This window comes from Alexandromys fortis, unplaced genomic scaffold (assembly GCF_014885135.2).
Source record: "Alexandromys fortis isolate MF-2015 unplaced genomic scaffold, M_Fortis_MF-2015_v1.1 scaffold_27, whole genome shotgun sequence".
NCBI classification, from domain to species: Eukaryota; Metazoa; Chordata; class Mammalia; order Rodentia; family Cricetidae; genus Alexandromys; species Alexandromys fortis.
Window position 1 is genome coordinate 302,785 of NW_026067952.1, and position 25,603 is coordinate 328,387.

Genomic DNA, 25,603 nt, shown 5'->3' on the forward strand with positions numbered 1-25,603 from the left:
GGACCAGAACAATGATACTGTGGTTACCAAATAAAAGCCCAGTTTTCCTCTCTTCCGTCCTGAATGCTAAGTTCCTCACTAGGAGATGGAGGCTGTGAACAAGCGATAGCTCATCTCTTATTAGAGCTTCCCTTCCCCAGTCTGCCAAAGGAGAATTTATTTCTCTCTGATTTATTTATTTATAAACAAATCCTGTGGGTTGGAGAGTCATTACTCCCAGATCTCACACTCGCAGCCCAGGCTCTGGGCCAGAGAAGCTAGGTATTGGCCATTGTTCTAGGACCACTGTTATAATGATGGGAGTTGATTCAATAGCCAGTAATTCCAATAAAGTCCAATGATTTTACAGTGTGTAGATTACTAAGGTGGCCACAGGGACAGATAGAGGCTGGGGCACAGCCTGACAGTCTATGGAGGTCTTAGAAGAGCAACCTTCCTTCATAGACCGACTTCAACTAGTGCAACCAGAGAGTTCCTGACAGGCCTCAGTTTACAGGATTGTCAACAAAGCGACTCCTGCCCTAGGCACGCGTGGCAGGCCTCTTGGTCCTGGAGACAAGTACCACCAAAGCTTCTGAGCTCACAGCCTAAGCCTCGAGGATCAGGCAGGCCCCACTGGCCCCTTCCCCGCAGCGGCTGCCTCGTGAATACCGCGAGAGTTCGCCCCTTCCCCCCCCCCCCCCCGCAGTAAAACTGTCAAAGGTGGGAGGGGCGGGAGCGCGCATGTGCGCAGCACGGCGCGCAGTGTGCGCCGCCCGGACCCCGCGCCCGCGCCCCGCGCCCCGCGCCCCGGCCCCGGCCCCGGCTTCGGCTCCGGCTCCGGCCTGGCCCGGCGGCACCCTTTGGGCGCTGCAGGTAAGCGCCGGCCCTGCTCGCCCCAACGCGGCCCCGGCGCCACCCTGCGCCCCGCACCAGCTGTGTGCCCAGCCCGCCTCCCCGCCGCGCCCGGACCCGCGCCGCGCCCCGCTCCCCGCGCCGGCGCCGTCCTCCCGCCTCCTCCTTCTCCAGAAAAAGTCGCCATTTTGGTTCACTGCCTTCGCCCCCCCGCGGTCGGCGCTTCCGGGCCAGGCTGCCGTCCGTGTCCGGCCTCAGGTGACAGGTGGGTGGCCACGGGCCTTCAGGTGCTCCTCTTGGCAGCGCTCGCCAGGCTAGGCGAGTGGCCTGAGTCGGCGGCGGCGCCCTATTCCCTGCAGGTTACAAGCGAGAACCTGGGGACCCCAGGTGGTGGAGGGATTTTTTTTCCCTTCTCTGGCCACCGTGCCTCACCCCTAACTCTGATCTCTGCTCAGGCACTGAAGGACTGGAAGGGTGCAGCACGCTCTTTACCCTTGGCCTTAAATGTTACCAGGATTCTGAATGACTCGTTTCCTTCTGAAGCTACAAAACGAGGACACTCAGAGAACTTTGGTTGATTTAAGACCCTCTCTTCCCTCCTGCCTAGGCCCAGGATGGGGTGTTGTCCTTGGCAGTGGACAGTGACTGTCCTGACCTCTAACCTGAGCGCTCCTGGATATAGCAGCCCTATACATCCCCTCTGATTTGAGTTAATCAAAAACTGTCAGGAGAGGGCTCACCTGCTTGAACCTTGCTCTTTGGTACCGCCCCCTTCTGTGGCTTTGGGTGCCTCCCAGAGGCCTCCACAAGGCTATGCTGAGCGCCCCCACCTCAGTTTTCAGGGTTTGAGATGTTCCAGGGTTGGTTGGGACATCTGAGCGGGGGTAGGGGGTGTGAGATGCCTCCCACCCCCTCGCCCCGCGGGCATGTTCTGTGACTTCAGCAGGCTCTGGAGCTTGGGCCAGTGTTGACCATAACTCGTTTAGCTGAAGTGGGTTCCTAGGCAAGGAACTTAGATGTTGAGAACGAACAGCAGGCCTGTGGTGGCTTAGGATCAGAACCAGTGCCATCATCTGGGTGGAGGAGCCCTGACTACACAGAAGGCTGAGAAGACAGGCAGGTAGGGATGGCTCAGCAAGCATGGAGACCAAAATGGAGCTCCAGTGAGTCTTAACTTTGCCCACCAGAGAGATGGGTTGCACGTGGTGGGGAAGCGGGCCTTCAACACCCACGTTGGCTGCTTCTGTGTCCATAGAGAGGTCTTTTAGGGTGCCCATCTGGGTACGTTAGTATCACATGATGTGTGAATGGGCAGGGGCCAGGGCGCTGAGGAGAAGGTGTCCATAAGGCATCATGGCATGGCTGCTTTTGAGCCAGCAACCATTACTGTGTTGATTGTCCCCCGAGAGGGATATTATTAGCCTCCCTCCTATCGTATAGGCCCTTTCCAAACACAGTATGGCCCTGTGTCTAGGTGAGGGTGCGGCGAGTGTATCCAATGTAGTGAGAGTCTCGACTCTTTCCACGGCGCAGCGCTCATGCCTTCTGAGTTATCTGGAGAGACCTTGTCTGCGCAAACCCCTTCCCTTAGTTAGACGCCCCCAGTACTTGCTTTTTGATGTGACATATAAAGAAGGCCAGGGCTAGAGTCCCCGTGTGGGCATCTAGGATGGCCCCAGTAAAGTCCTGGGTTGGGTCCATTCAGCTCATAGGTCTGTGCGCTTGCTTTACAGAAATGACTGAATCCTTCTGTGTTGGAGGAGGCCGCCGGCTTCAAGGGTCCAGCAAAAGTGGATCTGGAAAGGGTGGCAGCCGGAAGGAGGTCCAGCTTCCCATGTTGCAGGACCCACCAAAGCTGGGTGAGGAGCTAGGGCAGAAATCAATTCTAGAGGATACAGATAGCAGGTGGTAAAGTAGGCTACCTCCTTGGGTATCCTGAGGACCTTTATGGAGTGGAGATTGTTAGGCAGCCTGAGGCTTAGGCTCTTGGCCTGGGTTAACTATAGCCCCTGGGCCTTGGTGTAAGTAAGCCAAGACTCGGACAGGGCTTGCTGCCCCTTGGGAGTTGCTGGTGTTACACAGCCACTAAACTTTGCTGTCTCTTGTGCTGTAGGTATGCCAGTGGTACACAGTGGACACACAGTGCCTAGCCAGGCCTCACTCTGCTTTGATCCCGGAAACCCAGCCAATGACAGGACTGAAGGGAAGAAAAAAGGGAGACCGAAAGCTGAGAACCAAGCCCTCCGAGATATTCCTGTGAGCTCCGTGCGGGTGGGGGAGGGGGTGGGAGCATACTATTCAGCCTGTGAAGGCCACTGCCCTGCCCTTCTCTGCCCCCTACACATCCTGTGCCAGGTTGTCTCAGCATGTGGCCTAGGGCCCTTGAATATGACTGTTACAAGATCCCAGGGGGCTATGTTAACTAGTCCATGGCATAGGTCTGACTCTTGGTCTGCTCTTGAGGTTAAAGAGCTCATTTGGTTTGGGAGAGCTTTGAGCCTGGATAGCTGCAGGTCAACAGCTTGACCTTTTCCTCTCTCCAGCTCTCCCTGATGAACCAGTGGAAAGATGAATTCAAGGCACACTCAAGGGTGAAGTGTCCAAACTCAGGGTGCTGGCTAGAGTTCCCCAGCATCTACGGGCTCAAGTACCACTATCAGCGGTGCCAAGGGGTAAGGGGCTCTGGGTCGGGGAAGAGGAGGCCTGGGAGTGCATCTGGGCAGAGGCCCCCGGGGCCCCATCCCACACCTGCCCTCCCTGCCCAGGGTGCTATCTCAGATAGGCTGGCCTTCCCTTGCCCCTTCTGCGAGGCCGCATTCACCTCCAAGACCCAGCTGGAGAAGCACCGGATTTGGAATCACATGGACCATCCCCTGCCTGCCCCCAAGCCTGGCCCAGTCAGCCGGCCGGTCACCATCAACCGGCCTGTTGGGGTCAGCAAGCCCATCGGAGTGAGCAAACCTGTGGGAGTCAGCAAACCCATTGGCATAAGTAAGCCAGTCACAGTCAGCAGGCCTATGCCAGTCACCAAGCCTGTCACAGTCAGTAGGCCCATGCCAGTCTCTAGGCCTGTGCCAGTCACCAAGCCCATCCCAATCACCAAACACATGCCGGTTACCAAACTTGTGACAGTTACAAAACCTGTACCACTCACCAAGCCAGTACCAGTCAGCAGGCCCATTGTGGTCAGCAAGCCAGTGCCGGTCAGCAGGCCTATTGCCATCAGCAGACACACACCACCCTGCAAAATGGTATTGCTGACCAAATCTGAGAACAAAACACCTCGTGCTACAGGCAAGAACAGCAATAAGAAAAGGTACAGGAAGTCATTTGGGGTGGTAAGTTGTCAGATGTGCCTGGGGGGTGAGAGGGCCACTGGATTCGCCTGGACCTCACCTTACCTGCCACTTGCAGGGCTGCAGACAGTTTGGACACCTGCCCCATCCTGCCCAAGCAGGCAAGGTCAGAAAATGGAGAGTATGGCCCATCCACCATGGGCCAGAATGTGACTTTCCAGCTGGGTACAGATCCCAACAACAGCTCCCTACTGCCAGGAAGCAAGCCCTTGGTGGGCAAAGAGGCGCTGCGGCCTGCAGACCCAGCGTCCCCCCCAGAGGAGGACCCTGAGCGCACAAAGCACAGTAAGATAAGAGCGCTGGGAGGCTTGCCGTGGCGGGCTCTGGCTTTCAGTAGGTCGGTGACCAGAATCTTGGCACTCGTTTTCTCTCCCCTGAGTCAGGAAGGAAACAGAAAACACCCAAGAAATTTACAGGGGAGCAGCCATCTATCTCAGGGACCTTTGGGCTCAAAGGTGAGACCCCAGCCAGCTGGAGACCTCTATACTGACTTTATCAGTATTTAGCCTGTATGTCTTATCCACATTGTGTGTGCACACAGGCCTGGCCAAAGCTGAAGACAAGGCCCGAGTTCATCGCTCCAAGAAACAAGAAGGATCAGGCTCCGAGGAAGTGCGGAAGAAGGTGCTGGCCACCCCTGTCACTGTCAGCAAGGAGGCACCAGCTCCTGTGGCCCACCCAGCCCCAGGTGGGGGCTGCCTGGCAGGACCCAGGACAGGTCTCCATGGTGGGCTGGATCCTGTAGCAAAGGCATGGGGGCTGCCCCTGGAGTACAGGGCACTCAGGAGCCCCACAAGCCTGAGGCCTGGCCCTGCCTCACAGGTGGCCCTGAGGAGCAGTGGCAGCGAGCCATCCATGAACGGGGGGAGGCCGTCTGCCCTACCTGCAATGTGGTTACCCGGAAGACCCTCGTGGGGCTCAAAAAGCACATGGAAGTATGTCATAAGGTAAGCTTCCTGCACCCACCGCCACCCCCCAGGGTACTGGGAGGGAAGATGCCCTGACCTGATGGGTTTCTCATAGTTAGGCCCTGTCCACAGTTGCAGGAAGCTCTCAAATGCCAGCACTGCCGGAAACAGTTCAAGTCCAAGGCTGGCCTCAACTACCACACCATGGCTGAACACAGTGCCAAGGTACGCTGCCTGACCCCGCCCCCCCGCTCCCTGTCCAGCCCTGACTGCTGACCTCTCATTCCACCGCTGCTCCTCTATGCTTGATTTTGGATCTGTGGCCCTAACTCCTGGCTGGCATCAGGTCTGAGGCTTGCTCTGTCTCCAGCCCACTGATGCTGAGGTCTCTGAAGGGGGAGAACAGGAGGAACGAGAGAGGCTTCGAAAGGTGCTGAAGCAGATGGGACGGCTACGCTGCCCCCAAGAGGTCTGTGTTGGCCCATGTGTGGGAGTTCAGGGCTTGGGAACCCGGATGATTACTTACCTGATCTCTGACCTGGATTCCCAGGGCTGCGGAGCCGCCTTCTCCAGCCTCATGGGTTATCAGTACCATCAGCGGCGCTGTGGGAAGCCACCATGTGAGGTAGACAGTCCCTCCTTCCCCTGTTCCCACTGTGGCAAGACTTACCGATCCAAGGCCGGCCATGACTATCATGTACGTTCAGAGCACACAGCCCCGGTGAGTGGCCTATAATCTGCCATGTCCTTTGCTCTAATGGCCTGTGTTGTGTCATGCGTGTGTTTGTGAGTTCATGTGCTCTCTGATGTAATCCTTGCCTTTGGTCTTGTGTTTCCTGGGAGGAAGGATGGCAGCCTGGTGCCCCAGGGTCTTGTTTTTGTGTGTGTGTATGTCTATATCTCCCACCACTGGCATGTATCCTGGGTCCCCCAGTACGTGCAGAGACCACGAATGGCCTACAACTCATGCCAACTCTAATTCCTGGTCTCTAGATGTCTTCCTTCTCCATGACTTAGACCAGCCTCTGTGTGTCCTTGCTCTCTAGCCTCCTGAGGAGCCCACAGACAAAATCCCTGAGTCTGGGGACCTGCTTGGAGTAGAACGGACCCCAAGTGGTCGCATCCGTCGCACGTCGGCCCAGGTTGCCGTGTTCCATCTACAGGAGATTGCAGAGGATGAGCTGGCCCGTGATTGGACCAAACGGCGCATGAAGGATGACCTCGTGCCTGAGACTGCACGGGTGAGTGGCCCACCTAAGGGATGGGCAGGATCTTGGCCCTTGGTCATTCCCTAATTGCTCCCCCAACTTCTTGGTCTCTGACCAGGACAGGCCTCATTTGATTCCCCCTGTGGCAGCCATGTTCTTGTGACCTTGGCCATCTCCTAACCCCATCTGTGAAGGGGCAATAAGCCTGCTGCAGAAGCACATGCATTGTGTCAGAGCAACATGTGCCTCAGCCTGAAGCTCACCTGGTGCTGTGCCTGGCTTTGCAGCTCAACTACACTCGGCCAGGCCTCCCTACACTTAACCCCCAGCTGCTGGAGGCATGGAAGAATGAAGTCAAGGAGAAAGGCCATGTGAACTGTCCCAATGATGTAAGCTGGGACCAGAATATAGTGGGAGTGGGCGTTGGGGCTCCAGGATAGAGGATTTAGGTTTGACCCTTCAGGCTACAGTAGAGGTTAAGACAGTGAGTGTCCTATTGGGAAGTAACCATATTTAGTGTGACCTGCCTATCTCTGACCCTGGGTTTCTGTAGAGTCTTCACATAGATAGATACCATGTCAACAAAAGGGACTTCAGCCAGAGGACTCATCTACTTACCCTGCCCAAAATCCAGGACTTCAGGGACCTGCCCCCAGAGAAGCCCCATAGTACTCTGGAGTTGAGGGTGGGATGCCCCTTGTGTGGAGTTGGGGGAGGGCTCCTTGCACAGCTGTCTCCTGCCTGCAGTGCTGTGAAGCCATCTACTCCAGTGTGTCCGGCCTCAAGGCCCATCTTGCCAGCTGCAGCAAGGTCAGTCCTGGGATTACCCCAACAGGTGGGTGGGGCACTGAGCGTTTACCTGTATAGGTGTCAGATCCCTACCCTGTCCACTGTAAATGCTCTCATGCTTGAGACGAGAAGGTCCTCAATAGAGGGCCCAGAATCCCTCTCTGTTCCCTACTTTAGTTGTTTGGTTCCAAATCCAGCTCTGGATTCTCCTTATATGGTTTAAGTATTCATCCTGACCTGAGCAGAAGGCACACTTGACTTGAGCTGAGGACATTCACCAAAGGACTTTGACCTCTCCCTACAGCACTTGCCTCATCCCATCCTCCTCTTATTTCCTCCTCTTGTGGTTTAATAATCCTGTTGCAGGGTAGTGTTTCCATCCCTAAACCCACCATTGACACAGTAGAGCTTCTCTCCAGCTGACCCCAGTCCTAACCTTTTAGCAGCAGGATAAGGGCTTGGACCAGATGTGGGTGCTTTGAATCTTCGGAAGGTTGGGTACTGGACCACTGTGCATTGCAGGGGGACCATCTGGTGGGGAAGTACCGCTGCCTGCTATGTCCCAAAGAGTTCAGCTCTGAGAGCGGTGTCAAGTACCACATCCTTAAGACTCATGCAGAGGTATGAAAGTTATCTTCTGGGCTTTTAGTCCTGGAGACTGGCCTTGGGGGTGGGCTGTAGACAACAGGTGGCTCAGGAGAAAGGAGGTGTGGGCAGGCTTGCTTTTCGTCCTGCCCGGCTCCCGCATAGCTAGCTTAGCCCCGGAAATAATAACATGGAAACTGTATTCTTTAAAACACTGCCTGGCCCGTTAGTTCTAGCCTCTTATCAGCTAATTCTCACATCTTGATTAACCCATTTCTAATAATGTGTGTAGCACCACGAGGTGGTGTCTTACCGGGAAAGATTCAGCATGTCTGACCTGGCGGCTGGCTCCATCGCATCTGACCAGAGAGGAGAGGCATGGTGATTGCCTCACTTCCTCCCAGCATTCTGTTCTGTTTATTCCGCCTACCTAATTTTCTGTCCTATCAAAGGGCCAAGACAGTTTTTTTATTAACCAATGAAATCAACTCAAAATAGAAGACCCTCCCACATCATTCTCAGATGGTGTACCCTGAGAAATCTGGTGTCCTCTCAAAATACAGTTCACTTCCCCTGAAGTGTCAAGAGCATGAAGTGATAAATCTTAAAGAAAAAAGTAAAAGCAAAATGCCCTACTTGGTACCTAGCCACTGAGGGGAGTCTCCCAAGGCAGGGGAAACCCAGTCTTGAGCCACTTCTAGTAGTTGCATGCCTGACCAAAAAATAATTTAAATGGATTGGAAAAATGTATTAGTAGTTAAGAGTAGTATTTCTGGCTCTTCCAGAGGACCAGAGTGTTTCCCAGCACACATGTCAAGAGGCTAATAACTGTCTATAGCTCCAGCTCCCTGGCCTCCATACCCACATGCAGACACACACACAACAATAAAAAAATAATAATGAAAGAAATTTAGGGCAGGAGAGACAGCTCAGAGGTTAAGAGCACTGGCAGTTCTTACAGAGGTTCTGAGTTCAATTTCCAGTAACCATATGGTGATTCACAACCATCTATATAATGAGATGTGGTGCCCTTTTCTAGCATTCAGGAATATATGCAGACAGAACACTGTATACTTAATAAATAAATCTTTGAAAAAAGTTAATGGAAAAAAAGAGTTCTGTAGCTTTGGATCAAGGTCCCTAGTCTTGATTGCAAGTTTTCTCTCCCTAGAACTGGTTTCGGACCTCAGCTGACCCACCTCCTAAACCCAGGAGCCAGGATTCCTTGATGCCTAGAAAAGAGAAGAAGAAAAGTCTGTCCGGAGGAAAGAAGCGGGGCCGCAAGCCCAAGGAACGGTCCTCTGAGGAGCCAGCATCTAAACTGCCACCTAACAGGGATGACTGGCCCCCAGGAGGCAGAGACAGGGGGGCCCGAGGCTCCACTGGGAAGAAGACTGGAGTTGGGAAGGCGCCTGAAAAGTGAGCCCAGTGCACAAGGCCTAGCCACCATGCCCAGCTTTGTCCAAATTAGGGGAGCCAGTTCCAGACCTGTCCTCCACCTCCACCCCCCCCCCATCTGTCCAGAGGGTTGGCAAACCACTCTGATCTCCCTGAAAGTGGTCCTTCCCCCTGTTTAGGCTACTTCACATGGCTAGGTGGGGCTCCCCGGGAGTGCCAGGGGCAGCAGCAAAAGTGCAATAGGCTGGGATGCCCCAGCCGTCCCTACAAGGACATTCTTGGACCTGGCAGAATCTAGAACCTTGGCGCCATGGGGCATGAAGTGTGCTTGAACAGCCAAATGGCCCCTATCTCCACCTCCCTCTGGCCCATTAGGGTCCCCACTCTGACTTCCTCAAGGCCCAGACATTCCTGGTGACCCATAATTGTGGGCTGATGAGGCACCTGAGCAGCTTGGCTGCCACCACTTAGGCCTCAGATTCACCCGACACTGGATCTCCAGTACTCCCAGCTACCTCCCAGGACAGACCCTGTCTAGCTACTGCCATGCTGCCCTGACAGCCACCCGGGTACCCATCTGTCCTCTTGCGTCCACTTATGACCCCTTGCTTATGTTTTCTACCTCTCTGGGCCTGTTCCCCTGCTCTGTCACCCCTGCTGTGTGTCAGGCCTCACCCCACTGACTGGCGTTGTCATGGTGGAGTATGTAGCCTTCCAGGCAAGGAAAGAACTTTGTATGTTCTACCTTCAGGGAGGCCCAGACCAGTAGCTACCAACCTGAGAGCAAAGGACTAGAATGCTCCACCTTCAGCCTCTAGTTCTGATCTTGTTGGCACTCTAAGGGATTCCTCCTTGGGGCCACAACAATGGGAAGCGGAGGCTGGCCAGAAGGAGCCTCTAGCCCAAGAGCGCCTATGAGAGACTGTTTGTCTGCCATGTTGGGTGGGCCCATAAGCCCAGTTCTGTGGAAGCCCTCTTTTTTTTTCCCCCTGCTTTATCTGCCCTCAGTATCTAGTGTCAGTCAGTCATTTGATACAGAAACTGAAGGATAGTGAAAGATGGGGTCTCAGCTCTAGTCTGGACCCCACCCCTTTAGGGGCCCTGAGGATAACAGGGTCTGCAGGTTGGGCAAGGCCTGGAAGAGAGATCTGGCCTCCTTGGTTCTACTTTCTGACTCTGCCCCACCACTCTGTGAGCCACACCAGAAGAAGGCTGGAGGGGTGAAAACAGGCTTTTTCCAGTGTGGATAGGGTTGGGTTGAGGCCTGTGTTTCTGATCCTGGATGATGTGAATTTTGATATTTGCCCGCGTGTGTCTCCTGGATGTTGTTGATGCCAGTCTTGTTGCTGTGACAAGTAGCAACCTTTTTTAATTTTTTTTTATACAAAACTTAAAATTTTTATGTTTTGGTGCTAAGGGTTTCCTGGTGCCGAAGGTAGAGCTGAGCTATAGTACTAACTGGCACCTGCCCCTTAACCTCAGGGGAGGGGTGCCAGGGAGCTTTGGGATGGAATCCTTGTACACTCACGTCTAGGAAGGCTCTGACTCTGGGCAGCTGGGGCATTATATGCTGGGTTGTCTAATGGACTCTTCAGTTCCTACACACCTTTGCCATGATGAGAGGGTGGCCGCAGAGGTGGGTAAATGGGTAGGCTGGGACTTCCGGGTGGTGGTGTGCAATTGTGGAAGGGAACAGGGCCCAAGTGCACTTTCACAACACTTCTGTGGGGTGTGACCATCCACCCCAGCCTCTCAGGTACCTGGGTTTGCTGGGGGCTGTTTTCCAGGACATGCCTCAAAGCCCAGACGTAGGCTTTGATGTGGGACTCGGGGTTCTGGTAACTTGATGTTTAGCACTTTAACTCCTTTGTCTTTGAGGTGGATTTGGGGGCAGTTGGATAGGTACCAGCTGGTGGTGGCTGGTAAGGGGTTTTGGCAAGCTAGTCCATAAAGCTCTCTTCCAAGGTGGCAAGGCCCTCCCTGGGCAGGGTTCATCAGTTTGCCCACCTCCCTACTCTTGCCTAAAGATAACCACCAGCCTACACAGACCCTCAGTAAGAGGGGACCATCGTGGCAGATCTCCAGGAGATGATGGACTTGGACTTAGAGGCCCAAACAAACCCTCAGTCCTTGGCAAAATGCAAAAGTCAGGGTCTCTACAGATCTACCTCTGGCTCAGTGCTTGCCCTGCCCTAAAAAAAAAAAAAAAAAAAAAAAAAAACAGAAAAGTGCCAAGGGCAGATATTTCATGCAGAACCAGGGTGCACTTTATGTTCCTATACAGGCAGATGTTGGTGCCTCCTGGGGACTTTGGGCCTTCCTGTCCCTATGGTGGTTCTGAGTGGAGAGTAGTTCCTGTGTTCCCCTGCTGGGTGGAACCCAGGCCCTTTGACCTGGAGGCCTGGTTTCCCAGGTCACCCCTCATACCTGACTGCAGCGCCTCCTAAACTTTGGGTTCCTTGGTTTGGTTTTAATGCAGTTCTCATTACACAAGTGCATTTCTGGCTATCACTTGTAACCATAGATATACATGCATATATATTCTATCTACAAAGTGTTTTATTATTTGCAAGATGTTTTGAGGTGAGCTTGGGTCCTGCCCGCCTTGTGATCATCTGTCCCCATCCTCATCCCCTGGCCCGAAGTGGTGCGGTGGTGGGCCGTCAACTGTATGTATTAAAATTACTGTATCCAATAAATGTTTATTGATTTTTTTTTTTCAGGGCTTTTGTGCGGCTGAATTTGTGTTGAAGCCCGGGCCCTTCCCTAGGCTTGCCGCATGGCCTTGTGGGGTTCGTAGTCCGTAGCGTGCCAGACTTCCTGCGCGCTTCCCTGGCCTCCGCCAGGTTCGGGACGCCATGGCTGCGCCGCCGGCCTCCGCGGACGCTGCCCCTTCGCCCCTACAATCTGCTGTGGCCCCAGACGTGCCTGGCCGCTCAGCCGAGCAAACTGAGACCGTGTGTGAGGACCGGTAGGCGCAGGCCTGGATAAGGCAGGGGCCGCGCTCGCCTCTTGGGAGGGGTCAGCGCACCGGCTTTCATCCCTTCTTGAAGCCCGGGTGGTTCCGCCGTACCTCCGCAGATGGGCAGCTCGGTGTCCACAGCCTCGCGGTTCCTGCATAGGTTTAGCCAGTTCTCGGAGCCTTGGGGCCTCCTGGGCCATGTGTCGGCAACCCTCTGCCTGGGAAGAGGGAGGTGGCAGGTGGCCTGGAGGGCCCCAGCAGGACGGAAGGCGGAACTGGCCCGAGCCCTTAGCTTTTGGAGGCGCGGAGAGTGGAAACCTGTTTGACCTGTGTGGCCTGGATTTCAGTCCCTAGCGTTTGCGCACTTGACTCTAGGTTCTCAGGTGGCTGGTGGGCGTGCTCGACCTTCTGAGTTCCTCGAATTTGATCTCACCAGCTCACACCCACCTGGCGGCCAGCGGTAATTGTGAATGTAGGATGGGGTGGTGATGTTTGGGGGCCCTTTCGAGGCTTTCAGGAGCATGGAGAGGGCTCGGCCTGATCATCACGAGTAGTAACTCCAGGCCACCGCCGCCAGGGGGTGGTGACCGCGCTTGGAACTGCTCGGGGCACCACTTTCGGTCTGTTCGGCTCCAGGACCTAGGAGCACCGCTTAGGGAATTGTGAGCCCGGACGACTTCGGGTCGGCAGGTGCTTTGGAGAAGGCCATTCTCGGCTAGTTCACACACTCCAAGGCATTCTAACTGGTAGCCCGAAAGACTTGGTTTGGTCTAACAAGGCTGAGTTTGTGATACTTTGTAGTTCAGAATGCCTCGATATAACCAGAAGCAAAGAGGTCATGGCCACATCCTCCGAGGGTTCCTGAGGAAACACTGAGAAGATACAGACTGCCCTGGAAAAATGGATATTGGGCTGAGATTATAGAGTGGAGGGAAGCTAATGGTGCCCACCCAGAGTCTTGGGATGCAGGTGGAGGTGTGTGAGTGAAAGCTTACTTACGGTGTGGCAAGTGGGCTGTGGAAGCCTCTAATCTCCCAGTCCTGGCTCTATCTTGTGATTGTGGCCTTGGTGACTATCTCTGAGCCATCCCCTGCCTCTTGCAGGCCTTCCATAGAAGCACCAAAAGGGGTAGCTTGATTATAGATCTAGTGATGGCAGAGGAACCTTGAGACCTTTCTTAGTCCTTTGGTGGTCAGTGATGAGCCTTCCTCTCTGCAGACCCCACTGTAGACATTTGATTCTGGTTTCTCTTACATAGGAGAATGCAAATTACTTTTTTTTTTAAAGGGAGGCGGATTTCAAATTACTCCCCTCCCCCAAAATTTACTTAGTATGTATACAGTGTTCTGCCTGAAGAGGGCCTTCAGTACAGATGGTTGTACATGTGGTTGCTGGGAATTGAACTCAGGACCTCTGGAAGAACAGCCAGTGCTCTTAACCACTGAGCCATCTCTCCAGCCCCTAGGAGTGCAAATTATAAGGCAGCTCTATTTCCATGATGGCGTCATATGCAGGTTCCTTATCAATGAGGTCCTCAGTAACCCCTATTTCCTTGATAAGGATAGAGGACTGCAGCAACTCCCTGGTGAGTGGTGGCATCTGAGCCATAGTTGACAGAGCTGTCACCTCGTGGGTAGCCAGGGGGAAGTGAAGACTGAGTAGCAGCTTCCAACACTACTTCCTACCTCAGACAACCCTGAGACCTAAAATAGAGGCCTAAAAGGAGGAAACCTCAGGGGCCAGAGTTATTAGCCAGATAGCCTGGTATATCCTAGGTTAAGACGAAGTTCAGGGGTCAGGGTCTGATGTTCTGGGGCCAAGGCTAGTGAATCAATAAGCAGTGTAGGATCTATTCTGTTAGAACAGTAACAAACCTGGAATTAGTCCTTCCCTTTCTGAGACCAGCACAGTGTTAGCTTCTCATAGACCTGTGGCCTGATTTTATACTCCGTGATCCTCACCTGATAGGGTACTCAAAGAACATGACAGGATTCTCTGTTGTGATCAGCCAGCCAAACTTGTGAACGGATTCCCTAGGACCCCTTGACTCTGCATCCCTGCCCAGAACAACGTCAGCCTCCCAGAGCAATCCTAGGCCATATCCAGCCAACCACCTGAGAGTGGAGGTGGAGGGACCAACTCTAAACACGTACACATACATGTAAACATACATAGGCTCCAGTCCTGCTCCAGGTGTCTAGTAGGGATGTAGACATAGCCATGAATTACCTAGATAGTGGGAAGAACTCCGCCAAGGTGCTCCCAGAGTGGCTCCTTTTCAGGTGTGTGAAGTCCCCTTGGAAACTTCCTTTTTCCTGAGTACCTGCCAGACCGTCTTTGTGCTAGAGGCCAGCTGGGTAGGATGAGGTTGCAGTAAGGCCAACCCACCTCTGGAAGAGAACTCCAAGACCAGCAGAACTTCTCTGACTAGATCTTAAGTCAGTAAAGATTTCAGCTGAGGCTGGGACCAAATCTTCCCTCTCTCTCTATGCTGTGGGCATGAAGGTGCCAGTTTCCCTGCTGACTGATGAGGCCTGGGTGACCATAGGACTTGCTGGAGCCTCTGTAAGGTGGGGGGTGGCACAGTTATTCTTGGGTGTGCTAGGGTAGAGTTTCAGATTTGTTTATCATTGTAGGAGGCACCTTGAGGCCATGGGAGAGGCAACCAACTCAGCACTGACATTCATCCTGGTCTGGAGGGGCCTCAGATTTCCTTGTCTCCCTGTGTATGCATCTGGGGCACAACCGTATTTCTTCCAGGAAATTTGGGGGAAAGGTACTAGAATATAGTGGGCCTTCACAAGTAGCCAATGAGCGTACTGGCTAACACTGAAATACGCTTCACACCAACTGGCCTGGGGATTGTGCAGTCCAGACTCAGTACTATTAATATCTGGTACATGAGCCCTAACAGGATGATCCTCTTATACATGTGGCCTTGGCCTCTGAGACTAACATTGTGTTCCCTTAGTGCAGTAGGGCTCCTGGGGCTACCTAGCTGCTGTGCCCCACCCCTTGTATATAGTAAGCTACTGCTGCCAGCCTAGGTAGGGGTCCAATACCACCTAGCGCTTCTGCTGTGCCGTCCACAGGAGTGATTCTACCCATGGAGGACTAGTTCAGGTGGCCAGAAAGCCCAAGCTGTCCTTGGGGACGACAGTAGTTCTAAGAGGGAGTGATACTCTCATTGCTAGCACCTAGACCACACATACTTGGGCCACCCCACTGTCCAGGGACACCCACCTCTGAGTCCTCTGTACCTACCTGCATCCTTGGCAATGAGCAGCCCCCCAGCTTACCCTGGCATTAGGATCTCAGGGTGCTGGACTCTTGGAGCAGAAGGCAGGTGAGTTGCAGCAGAGTCCCTGCTGATGAGAACCCTGCTTCCCAATGCTACTGACCACTCCTGACTTGTGTGATGCATGCCCATGGATATCTGAAAACAAACCAGCCAGCAGGTACTCCTGGGAGCTGAACAGAGCTCAGGGCTGCAGATGTGGCTGGCTTGGGGTTGTGGGTGTGGTAGCGTCTTGCATTTGCTGTGTCTCTTAATTCTGTTGGTACAAATGAACTTTTGTTGAGGCCAGAAACCCCGTTGTCTGTCTGTGGATAAGAGATGAAGTATGTTGTGCTACTTTCTCTTTTGTGAGAACTGGGGTGATGCCTTATCTCTGGCTCCAGGAGACAGGTATTAGCTTTGAGGAGGACGGGGGCTGGGCTAGGTACAGACGTAGCATGAGGCGGATTTCTGGCCAAGTTCTCCATGATCTGCTTGCCCCTGGGCACTCTGCCCATCAGCAGCACAAGCCTTGGAAGGGATCTTCACAAGGGAACTTAAATTTCCCCAAGGAAGCTGGTACTCTGAAAATCAGGGAGACCAGGAAAGCAACCCCTGCCTGTTACCTCCTTTGCTCAATTTCTGTCTGAATATCTTGGCTTTGTGTGTTCTTGTGTTTACCAGTGATGCCCAGGGCACAGCCTACAGGCAGGCAGTGCTAGGAGTTTTATCAGATTGTTTGGCCCTCTTGCAAGTCAGATGCTCTGCCTTGGAGTAGTTTCCTCCCAAAAGCTGAGGACAGCTCCCTGGGGTAGGTGGAGGAGGCCCAGTGGGGAGACAGAGGACCTGAATTTGATTTTTGTTTACTGTGGCCTCTCAGGGCTACTCTGCATGCTGTGGTCATGTTGCCCCTAGAAACCAAGGCAAGACTCAGTCTGGAACCCTAGGGAATCTCTGCTCTTTCCTTTAGCTGGGGCCCCCAGCTCTTGCCCACTGGAAAGGACAGCCCAGTAGATAAGCTTCACAAATCCGTTTGTTTACGTGGATGGATTAGTATGTTTAAGTGAGTAACCAGTTACCCTCTGTCTGGGATCTGGGGACCTCACTGTTTGGGTTTACAGTTGTGTCCCTTTCTGACTGAGACATTCAGGCAGGCCTGAGTTAGGATGCAGGTGATGCCCCTTCGTGACCTGTGTCTCTCACATGCTATCTGTCCCTAAGACCCCTGTCTGGCAGACTCAGGTCTCTGTATTCAGATGTGTTGTTTATGCCTGACTCCATGCTCTCAGCTCCTGCACTTGTCTCCAGAGCAGTGGAGGTGAGGCTGAACTTAACAGACTGACTAATTATTCCCTGTGCGCATTCTCTGAGCTCTGGTACAGATGGATGGTATAGAAACAAGCAGGCCTACTGTCTCTGTCCCCAGGGATGGGTGCAGTGTGTTTTCCTGGTTGGATACAGATGGGTTCTTTTCATGATGCTCACTGTCCCCAAACTGGGCCATCCCAGAGGTAGAAAGAAACTGTCTAGGGCCACATCCTGGTACATTAGCCAGGATACTTGTTCCCCTCTGGACCTGCCAATCTACCTCATTCACCTCAGGTTTACCTGGTATTCCATACAGTGTTCTTTCTCGTGCGGTACTCCAGACTTTACCAGCCACTGTAGGAGGCATCGCACAAGGAGCTAGACCGGCACATCCACCTGCCATTTCTATAGGCAGCCCCCCCACCCACCAAACACTACCGTGTATCATCAGTGGCCAGTTCAGTTTGACCCCACGTGGGTAAGACACAGCATGCCAGGCGAAGCCACTGACCCGAGAGCCTCTTGAGAAGTTTGAAAGCTGAGGCTGGGATCATGTGACCTACCCAGATTTCCTTTCAGGCAGTTGGCCAGAAAGTGCCTCTGTTAAGCATATGTCTTGTTCTCTTAGCACTTTTTAAAATTAATTAATTTTTTAAGATTTATTTTTATTTTATGTGCACTGGTGTTTCACCTGCATGTGTATCTGTGTGAGGGCGTCAGGTCCCCTGGAACTGGAGTTACAGGCAATTGTGAGCTGCCATGTGGGTGCTGGGAATTGAACCTGGGTCCTCTTGAAGAGTAGTCAGTGCTCTTAACCGCTGAGCCATCTCTCCAGCCCTTCTCTTAGCACTTCTGCATCAGGCTGTACCTCAGGGAAAGCGGCAAGTATTAGAAAGGTGATGTAGCACATTGAGCCTCTGCAGACGCTCCTTGTCTCAAGGTTTCTTCTGCTGTGAAGAGACACCATGACCACAGCAACTCTCATAAAAGAAAACTTTTAATCGGAGCTTGCTTATAGTTCAGAGATTTAGTCCGTTATCATCACGGCAGGAAACATGGGGGCAGGCATGGTGCTGGAGAAGTAGCTGAGAGTTCTACATCTGGATCCACAGGCAGCGGGAAGAGAGTGAGCCAATAGGCCTGGATTGAACTTCTGAAACCTCAAAGCCTACCTCCAAGGACCCAGTGACATACTTTCTATAACAAGGCTACATTTCCTCATAGTTTGACTCCCTATGGGACTCTGGGGGCCCTTTTTATTCAACCCACCACTGCTCATTCTCAGATGTGAAGGCCATGGCTGGAAATGGCACCATCGAGAAAGGCAGACTAACTGCAATATCAGCAGGGTTCTCAGTGCTCACCTAGCATGAGTGGTAGGCTATGTACAAAGCTACAGATCTGCTCTAACCTTCTTCGGGTTGCATTTCCCTCTTGCACTCTTGGTTAGTCTTTCTTTCTCTGTCTTGGGTCACCATCTCAAACCACCACCACATAACATGCATATGTGTGTGCACATACACACATCAGCCACATAGGTGGCATTTACAGGCTGCTGGACATGTCTGGTTTGGAGCACAGAAGGAGTCATACTGAAAAGTGGGTTCTTCATAGGTCTTCTAGCCTCCCTTCTTCCTTTCCCACTTTCCTTGACGGGGTACCAGACCAGGGCGTGCCAGACCAGGGAAGTCCATAGAACATAAAACTTGTCACTGGTATGTGGCCAGTACATTGTACTCTCACCTCCTGGGGCAACAACCATCCTCCAGGGCAGCAGTGACTGGATATGTTAGGGAAAGGGGCACAGTCCTTAATGGGATCTTCCCTACCCTTGGGTATTCATTTCCTGGGCATGAGGCCCTACCCACCATAGTCCACAGAGGGATAGGATTATGACACAGGGCATAGGATGTGTATACACAATAGTATATACACCATCCTATGCCCTCTTGTCACTCATTGTTGTCCCTTGTCCTTGCTGTGTGAACAGTCTAAGGTTTTGTGGCCCCATTAACTCCTTGGACCAGCTATAGGTACATTTCTTGGGCACACTTTCCCCAGTTGAGCCCATATTGTACCTGTCCCTCTTGGGCATGACCAGGGAGATTGACGACTGTTGACTGAGGCTGAGCACATTCGTCTTCACAGCAGCAACGCAGGGTCCTTGGACAGACTCCTCCCACCAGTGGGTACCGGGCGCTCACCCCGGAAGCGTACCACCAGCCAGTGCAAGTCAGAGCCACCCCTGCTTCGCACGAGCAAACGCACCATCTACACAGCCGGTCGGCCACCATGGTACAATGAACATGGCACACAGTCCAAGGAGGCCTTTGCCATTGGTAATAGCAGTGTGGGAAGGCACCTTGGGGGTCTGTCTACATGGTCAGCCCAGTGCAACTAATGGCAAGGTAACCTTCCACCTACAGGCTTGGGAGGTGGCAGTGCATCTGGGAAGACCACCGTAGCCAGGATGATCATTGAAGCGCTAGATGTGCCCTGGGTGGTCCTGCTGTCCATGGACTCCTTCTATAAGGTGAGGCCCTGCTCATCTCCCCAGAGTACCTCCTTCACCCCTACAAACGTGGGCCTATGGTCACAGGGCTTCATCATGCTCCCCTAGGTTCTGACACAGCAGCAGCAGGAACAGGCTGCCTGCAACAACTTCAACTTTGATCACCCTGATGCCTTCGATTTTGACCTCATCATTTCGACCCTCAAGAAACTAAAGCAGGGCAGGAGCGTCCAAATACCCATCTATGACTTCACCACCCATAGCCGGAAAAAGGACTGGGTAGGCCCATGGTCTTGGGGCTCTTTCAGAGGCTGCAGGGGCCTGAGCTGAACATTGAAACTCCCTGGGTTCCTTTGCAGAAAACACTATATGGTGCAAATGTCATCATCTTTGAGGGCATCATGGCCTTTGCTGACAAGACACTGCTGGAGGTGAGAGCTTGCTGGGAGCACCCACCCCACAGGCATCCCTGGAAACAGTTCTTTTACACACCCTGCCCCATCCCCACGGCTTCCATGCTCTGTGCTCTCTGAACAGATTGCTCCCGATCAGATGCTTCTAGATGAACCCTCCTGGTGTCTCCTAGACATTCACAACTGCTCTGTACCATTAGCTAACTGACCACTGTAGGAGGATGTGGCTTCTGGGGACCATAGTTCCCTTAAATATGGGATGTTGAGAGCTATATTTCTATTTCCCCTGCTCTTGAGATTCTTCCTTGTTGAGGAACAAACAAGGACTTAAAGCCAGTGAGTTTGAGGGACTTTGCTGCAAGACCCTGGCTCAGGCCGAGAGGACTCTTACCATCTTCTCATGGCAGCCCCAATCTCCACATGGCTCCTTCAGGGATTACCTATCACATGCTGACTGGAGGAGGCCATACCCTGAACTCTCAAAGCCCCACTTCTCCGGTGTTCATGGGAGGTATAATGAGTCATACGTCCATCATCCTGCCAAAGTCCCAATTCTGCCTGACTTGTCAGTTGTCTCCATCTGTGCCCCACACCCACACGCGTCCTCATGCACACTTCCTATGAGTGCCCCTTACTTACACTAATGGTTAGGCCAGCGGGTGTCCTGTAGGCAGCTGACCCCAGTGATCACGGCCCATAGACCATGAGCTGATCATGTTGCCACTCTGGCTCTGTGGCTCCTCTTCTATTTGATGCCTGCCTCAGCCCTGTGCACTGGCTTGTTGTCCCCACCCAGCTCCTAGACATGAAGATCTTTGTAGACACAGATTCTGACATCCGACTGGTACGGCGGCTACGCCGGGACATCAGCGAGCGAGGTCGGGATATTGAGGGCGTCATTAAGCAGTACAACAAGTTTGTCAAGCCTGCCTTCGATCAGTACATCCAGCCCACCATGCGCCTGGCAGACATTGTAGTGCCCAGAGGTGAGCCTGCCAGCCTTGTCTTCCTGCCAGCGGGGCAGAAGGGCCAGCAGGCTTCTGAGTTATCCTCTTTCTCCCCCTCCAGGGAGCGGGAACACAGTAGCCATTGACCTGATTGTGCAGCACGTTCACAGCCAGCTGGAAGAGGTGAGTCAGCCTGATAATACCCAAGTCCCTGTCTCTCTACTGTCTCCCTCCCCCCCCCAAAGCAGCCTGCGCATTCCACCCCACACATCCACTGTCCCCTACAGGTTCTGAGCCTGCTTCCTAAGCTTATTTAAATGGCCCAGCCCTCTATGATAGGGGATTTGGCCATGCATGAAAGGGTGCACTCCTGTCCCTGCCAGCCCTGAGAGTAACAAGGGTGGACCACTATTCACTAGTCTAGGATTATAGGCTTCAGCACTGAGTCCCATGTCTTCCCTTTCTGAGTGGGTCACTCTACAAGTGATATTTTCCCGCTACAGGGCCGGCATTAGGTGGTTCATGGCTGTGCTGCGGTGTCTGGCTCTAGTTCTGCCTTGGCACTACTGCTGCAGCCCAGCCTGTCCCCACTTCAGAGGTCCTTAGAAGCCTGCCTCCTCCTGTAGTTTGCTATTTCCACGTGGGGCTGTGGATGTCTGTCACTGGGGTTAGGGGTAGCCTGGCTGCTTGCCCTGGTCACTGATGCATCACCCGTTCCCTTGTGTCTCCCTGTGTTGCTGCCACAGCGTGAACTCAGCGTCAGGTAAGACTCCACAACTCTGCAGATTTGGAGGCATTTCCAACATCTTCATAGAACTCCGGGTCGGCTGTCACCTAGCCGAGCAGTCAGTCAGTCCATACCACAGGGGTAGAGTGGTAAGCAACCTTGCTGCTGCTCCCCTGCAGGCAGATAAGAACACTAAGGTACAAAGAAATTAAGGACTTTTCCCCAGGTTTTTTCTGTTTGTTTGGTTTTGGGTTTTTTTGGTGGTGGTGGTGGGGGGATTGTTTTGTTTTCTCAAGATGGGTTTTCTCTATGTAGTCCTGGAATTCACTTTAGACCAGGCTGGCCTCAAACTCAAGATCCACCTGCTTCTGCCTCTGGAATGCTGAAATTAAAGGCACATGCCACCACCGCCTGGCCTTTCTCAGGGTTATGTTTTACCTGTCCTGGCCAGATGTGTCATGGAGGCTTTTTTCCCATACAGCCTAACTTGGGGTCCAGCCACAGAGAACAAAGCTGTTCTCCTGGAACAGCACTGCCATTCATGATCCAAGACAGGGACCACACTGACATGTCTCTGCGACCATAAAGCCTGGCTGTGCATCTAGGCTGATGTATCTTGTAAAATGAACCGTACAATGGGCCATAGGCTCCCTTGACTCTCCCTGGGGAGTGGGGAGTGAGGGTTTGGCTCTGCCTTCTCCACCTAGGCCCTGCCCTATCCTAGCTTAGTCTTCAAGCTGTAGCACAACTCAGGCAGAAGGAGCAATTGCAGCATGAAGCTGGGATAGGCTGTTATGCCGTTATCATCCACTGCTGATCAAAGCCTAGGCAAGAGTCATAGGTAGCACCAGGGACCTACCCTTCCTCCAGGCTTTCCTCAGAGTTGGGAAGAGCCCGTTGAGCCACTGTGTCCCACTGGATGCCCCAGGAGTTCTAAGCCAGTGTTGGAAATGCCTCTAGAACCTTCTAAACAGCCCTGCTTCCTGTCCTTGCATGAGTCTCCACTTGGCCTCACCAAGACCAGGGTGCCACAGACCTGTGCCAGGGCCCTTACAAAGCCTCAATTCTGGGAAAAATCTCCAGGCACAGCCAGCTCCACTTTCCATTTTTTTTGGTCAGCCAAGGAAGTGGCGGCTGACCCCCTTGGTCTCCTCCAACTCCGGGAAGTTACTGGTGAGCAGAAGGGAAAAACATCTGGGTGTAGGTGGTGCTCTCCCCTCAGGCACCAAGGATGTCAGTGCCAAGACAGCTGCCAGCCTCCTGCCTCAAGTCTTCAGCCAGCTGGTGGCCCACAGGCTACCTTCTGCAGGGGCTTGGCTGATCTCCCACTAAGTGTTCTTCTCTCTGTTCTTTTCCTCTTTGTAAACCTGTTTCCTGCCTTGTTCCCTCCCTGAACACGCTCTTCACCTGGCGAGCAGAGGAAGCTGCGTTGGGATATGTGAGCAGAGCAAGCTCTGATTGTGCCGCGCTGTGTGCTGCCCACGCCCTGCACTGCTCCTGCACTTTGTACTTCAGTGACCCCTCCCTTCCAAGATCACTGTTTGTACCTTTCCCCCTAACCAGCCTGCCCTCCTGCCTCTGACAAGTCCTTGGCCCTTCCCTCTCCAGGCTTGGGTTTTGGGTGGGGTAGCCTTTGGCACCGAGCCCTCCTTGCTTTGCCCTCCCTCCCGAGGGACTGCACACTACTTGGGGGATGGATCTGAGTGGAGCTTGGCCCTACAGCTTACATGTTGCTCCCAGGAGAAGTTGGGGACAAGCTGTCCATTTGGAGGCTGAGATCTGTTCCCACAGTAAGCTCCTTTCTTCCCTATGTCTGACCTCTCTACTTTATCTGAGTCTAGGAGGGGACACCTCATGCCTCAGCCCCCCAGCATTCGCCTCACTGAGAGTGTGTTCCATGTTCAGAATTGAGCATTCTCACTTTTGCCTGGCATTTTAGGGGACAAGGCATTTTTCTTGGGTCAGCCATAGCCAGCAGACAGCTCCCACCCTGCACATGCCCGTCCCCACAGTGATGTTCAGATGTCCTCTGGGTTAGAAAGGGACTTTTGGATAAAATATTCCAATCAATTTGTATCTCTAGGGCTGCGTTGGCCTCAGCCCACCAGTGCCATCCCCTTCCCCAGACACTGAGTGTCCTCAAGAGTACACCACAGGTACGAGGCATGCACACCATCATCAGGTAAAGACCCACCTATGGAGTGCTACCTCCAATTCTGTCGTCATCCTCCTCCCCCCTCCCAGGTTCTGGTCCATCCTGTTCTAAAGCTTCCTTATTCCACCATCAGGGACAAGGAGACTAGCCGGGATGAATTCATTTTCTACTCGAAAAGATTGATGCGGCTGCTTATTGAACATGCACTGTCCTTCCTACCCTTCCAGGTGTGGGTTTGTGGGAGAATGGGCGGAAGGTGTCCGGCCATCCTGGTGGGCTTACGATGGGGGGGGGGTGCTCAGCTCTGGCTGTTCATAGATACCCCACCTCCCTATGTAGGACTGCACTGTACAGACCCCACAGGGGCAGGACTACGTGGGGAAATGCTATGCTGGAAAGCAGGTAAGGGCAGTAGCTGCTGGGGTAGGAGGCTGTGGGCTGAGGCATCTTGCTTGCAGCCCACTCAGCCTCTATTCCCTGCTAGATCACCGGCGTGTCCATTCTGCGAGCAGGGGAAACCATGGAGCCTGCGCTGCGTGCCGTGTGCAAGGATGTGCGCATCGGCACTATCCTCATCCAGACCAACCAGCTCACAGGGGAGCCTGAGGTGTCCAGCCAGGGAGGGCTGGGAAGGGTGTTACAGTGATGTCCAGCCCATGGGGAGAGTGGGGCCCTACTCTGACCTTACGACCATTTACAGCTCCACTACCTAAGACTTCCCAAGGATATTAGTGATGACCACGTGATCCTGATGGACTGCACAGTATCCACAGGAGCCGCAGCCATGATGGCTGTACGTGTGCTCCTGGTAAGTGGACCTGAATGGGCTGCAGGTGGTTCCCTTGGTGTTGGAACTTACCCTGTTCCCATGCTACACAGGACCATGATGTGCCCGAAGACAAGATCTTCTTGCTATCCCTGCTCATGGCAGAGATGGGTGTGCACTCTGTGGCCTATGCATTTCCACGTGTGAGGATTATCACCACAGCTGTGGACAAGCGTGTCAATGACCTTTTCCGTATCATCCCAGGCATCGGTGAGGCTGTCATAGTCCAGGGGCATGGCTGATGATCTAGGAGGACCCAGTCACACAAGGCCATTTCTTTTTGCAGGGAATTTTGGCGATCGCTACTTTGGGACAGATGCGGTTCCTGATGGCAGTGATGAGGAAGAGACAGCCTCTGTGGGTTAGTTCCCAGTCGGAGCTACTCTCATTTCTATCCAGATTGCAGAGACAACACATTAACTTATTTGAATTTAAAAATGTTACCAATGATACTCAGTTTACAAAATAAATAAAGCTTTAGAAAAATGAAGGTGTAGCAGAATGTATTCTGGGTGGGCTCCACTGAGGCAGTCTCCCCAAGGTGTTTGTAGTAGTTTGATTAGGTTTAACCCCCATAGATTCATGTGTTTGAATGCTTAGCCCACAGGGAGTGGCAATATTAGGTGTGGCCTTGTTGGAAAGTGTCATTGTGGGGGTGGGCTTTGAGGTCTCATATATGCTCAAACCACGCCCAGTACACAGGTTCCTTCTGCTGCCTGCAGAACAAGATGTAGAACTCTCAGCATCTTCTCCAGCACCGTGTCTGCCTGCACGCTGCCATGTTTCCCGCCATGATGATAAGGGACTAAACCTCTGAACTATAAGCCAGCCTCAATTAAATGGTTTCCTTTATGAGTTGCTGTGGTCATGGTCTCTGCACAGCAATAGAAACCATAAGAAGTTGAGAATGAGGTCTAGCTTCTGTCCAAGGGACAAGGTATTCTTATCCCTGCATCCTGCTTTCCTTAAGATTGAAGTTCATTCATTGCCTGATGGGGATAAGTAGAGTCTCTAAATGAACCACACAGCTCAGATACCCACCTGACTCGGACCCAGAGACAGGGCGACCTAAGATTCTAAGTGTCTATATAGGAGGCAGCCTTTGTGACCATTTCCTCCCAACATTTACATTACCAGAAGAAACTAGTGGGTGTGGGCGGCTATGGCAAGGACTGAGCCATGGAAGAAAACCCAGCTTAAAGATGGTCAGAGCCTCAGGTTCTCAGAACCAGAGTCTCATGTCTGGCCCCACCTTGCTGCTACTAGACTCTAGAGGGTAAGACAAGCTTCTCTGGAAACTGCTAGGCATCTTGCTGTCATGATGACTCTATCCCAGTGAGATGACAGACAAGTGCATACTGACAGCTACTTGATATGGGCTGTGACAGGCTAGGAACC

At 53.0% G+C, this 25,603-nt stretch overlaps 1 protein-coding gene across 14 annotated transcripts; it reads left to right on the forward strand.

The window, feature by feature from the left end:
- The first annotated feature begins 777 nt into the window (after positions 1-777).
- LOC126506893 (uridine-cytidine kinase-like 1) lies at positions 778-24,695 on the forward strand. 14 transcript variants are annotated; one of them, XM_050150854.1, is made up of 31 exons: positions 789-1,099; positions 2,568-2,693; positions 2,948-3,090; positions 3,378-3,506; positions 3,600-4,150; positions 4,249-4,475; positions 4,574-4,645; positions 4,732-4,908; positions 5,013-5,137; positions 5,231-5,323; positions 5,469-5,567; positions 5,649-5,819; positions 6,145-6,339; positions 6,594-6,695; positions 7,054-7,116; positions 7,618-7,716; positions 8,852-9,099; positions 18,774-18,964; positions 19,052-19,158; positions 19,246-19,416; positions 19,497-19,568; positions 20,347-20,536; positions 20,619-20,680; positions 21,244-21,260; positions 23,308-23,406; positions 23,513-23,606; positions 23,719-23,781; positions 23,864-23,986; positions 24,080-24,187; positions 24,259-24,415; positions 24,492-24,695. In XM_050150854.1, the coding sequence occupies exons 2-31, from the start codon at positions 2,570-2,572 to the stop codon at positions 24,569-24,571; spliced, it is 4,152 nt and encodes a 1,383-aa protein (XP_050006811.1). In that variant the 5' UTR covers positions 789-1,099; positions 2,568-2,569; the 3' UTR covers positions 24,572-24,695. The 14 variants fall into 14 exon arrangements, 10 of the variants coding, with proteins under 10 accessions (XP_050006814.1, XP_050006812.1, XP_050006811.1 ...); XM_050150851.1 differs by having other exon boundaries at positions 3,378-4,150; XM_050150853.1 differs by having other exon boundaries at positions 3,378-4,150; positions 4,732-4,878.
- Positions 24,696-25,603: the final 908 nt, after the last annotated feature.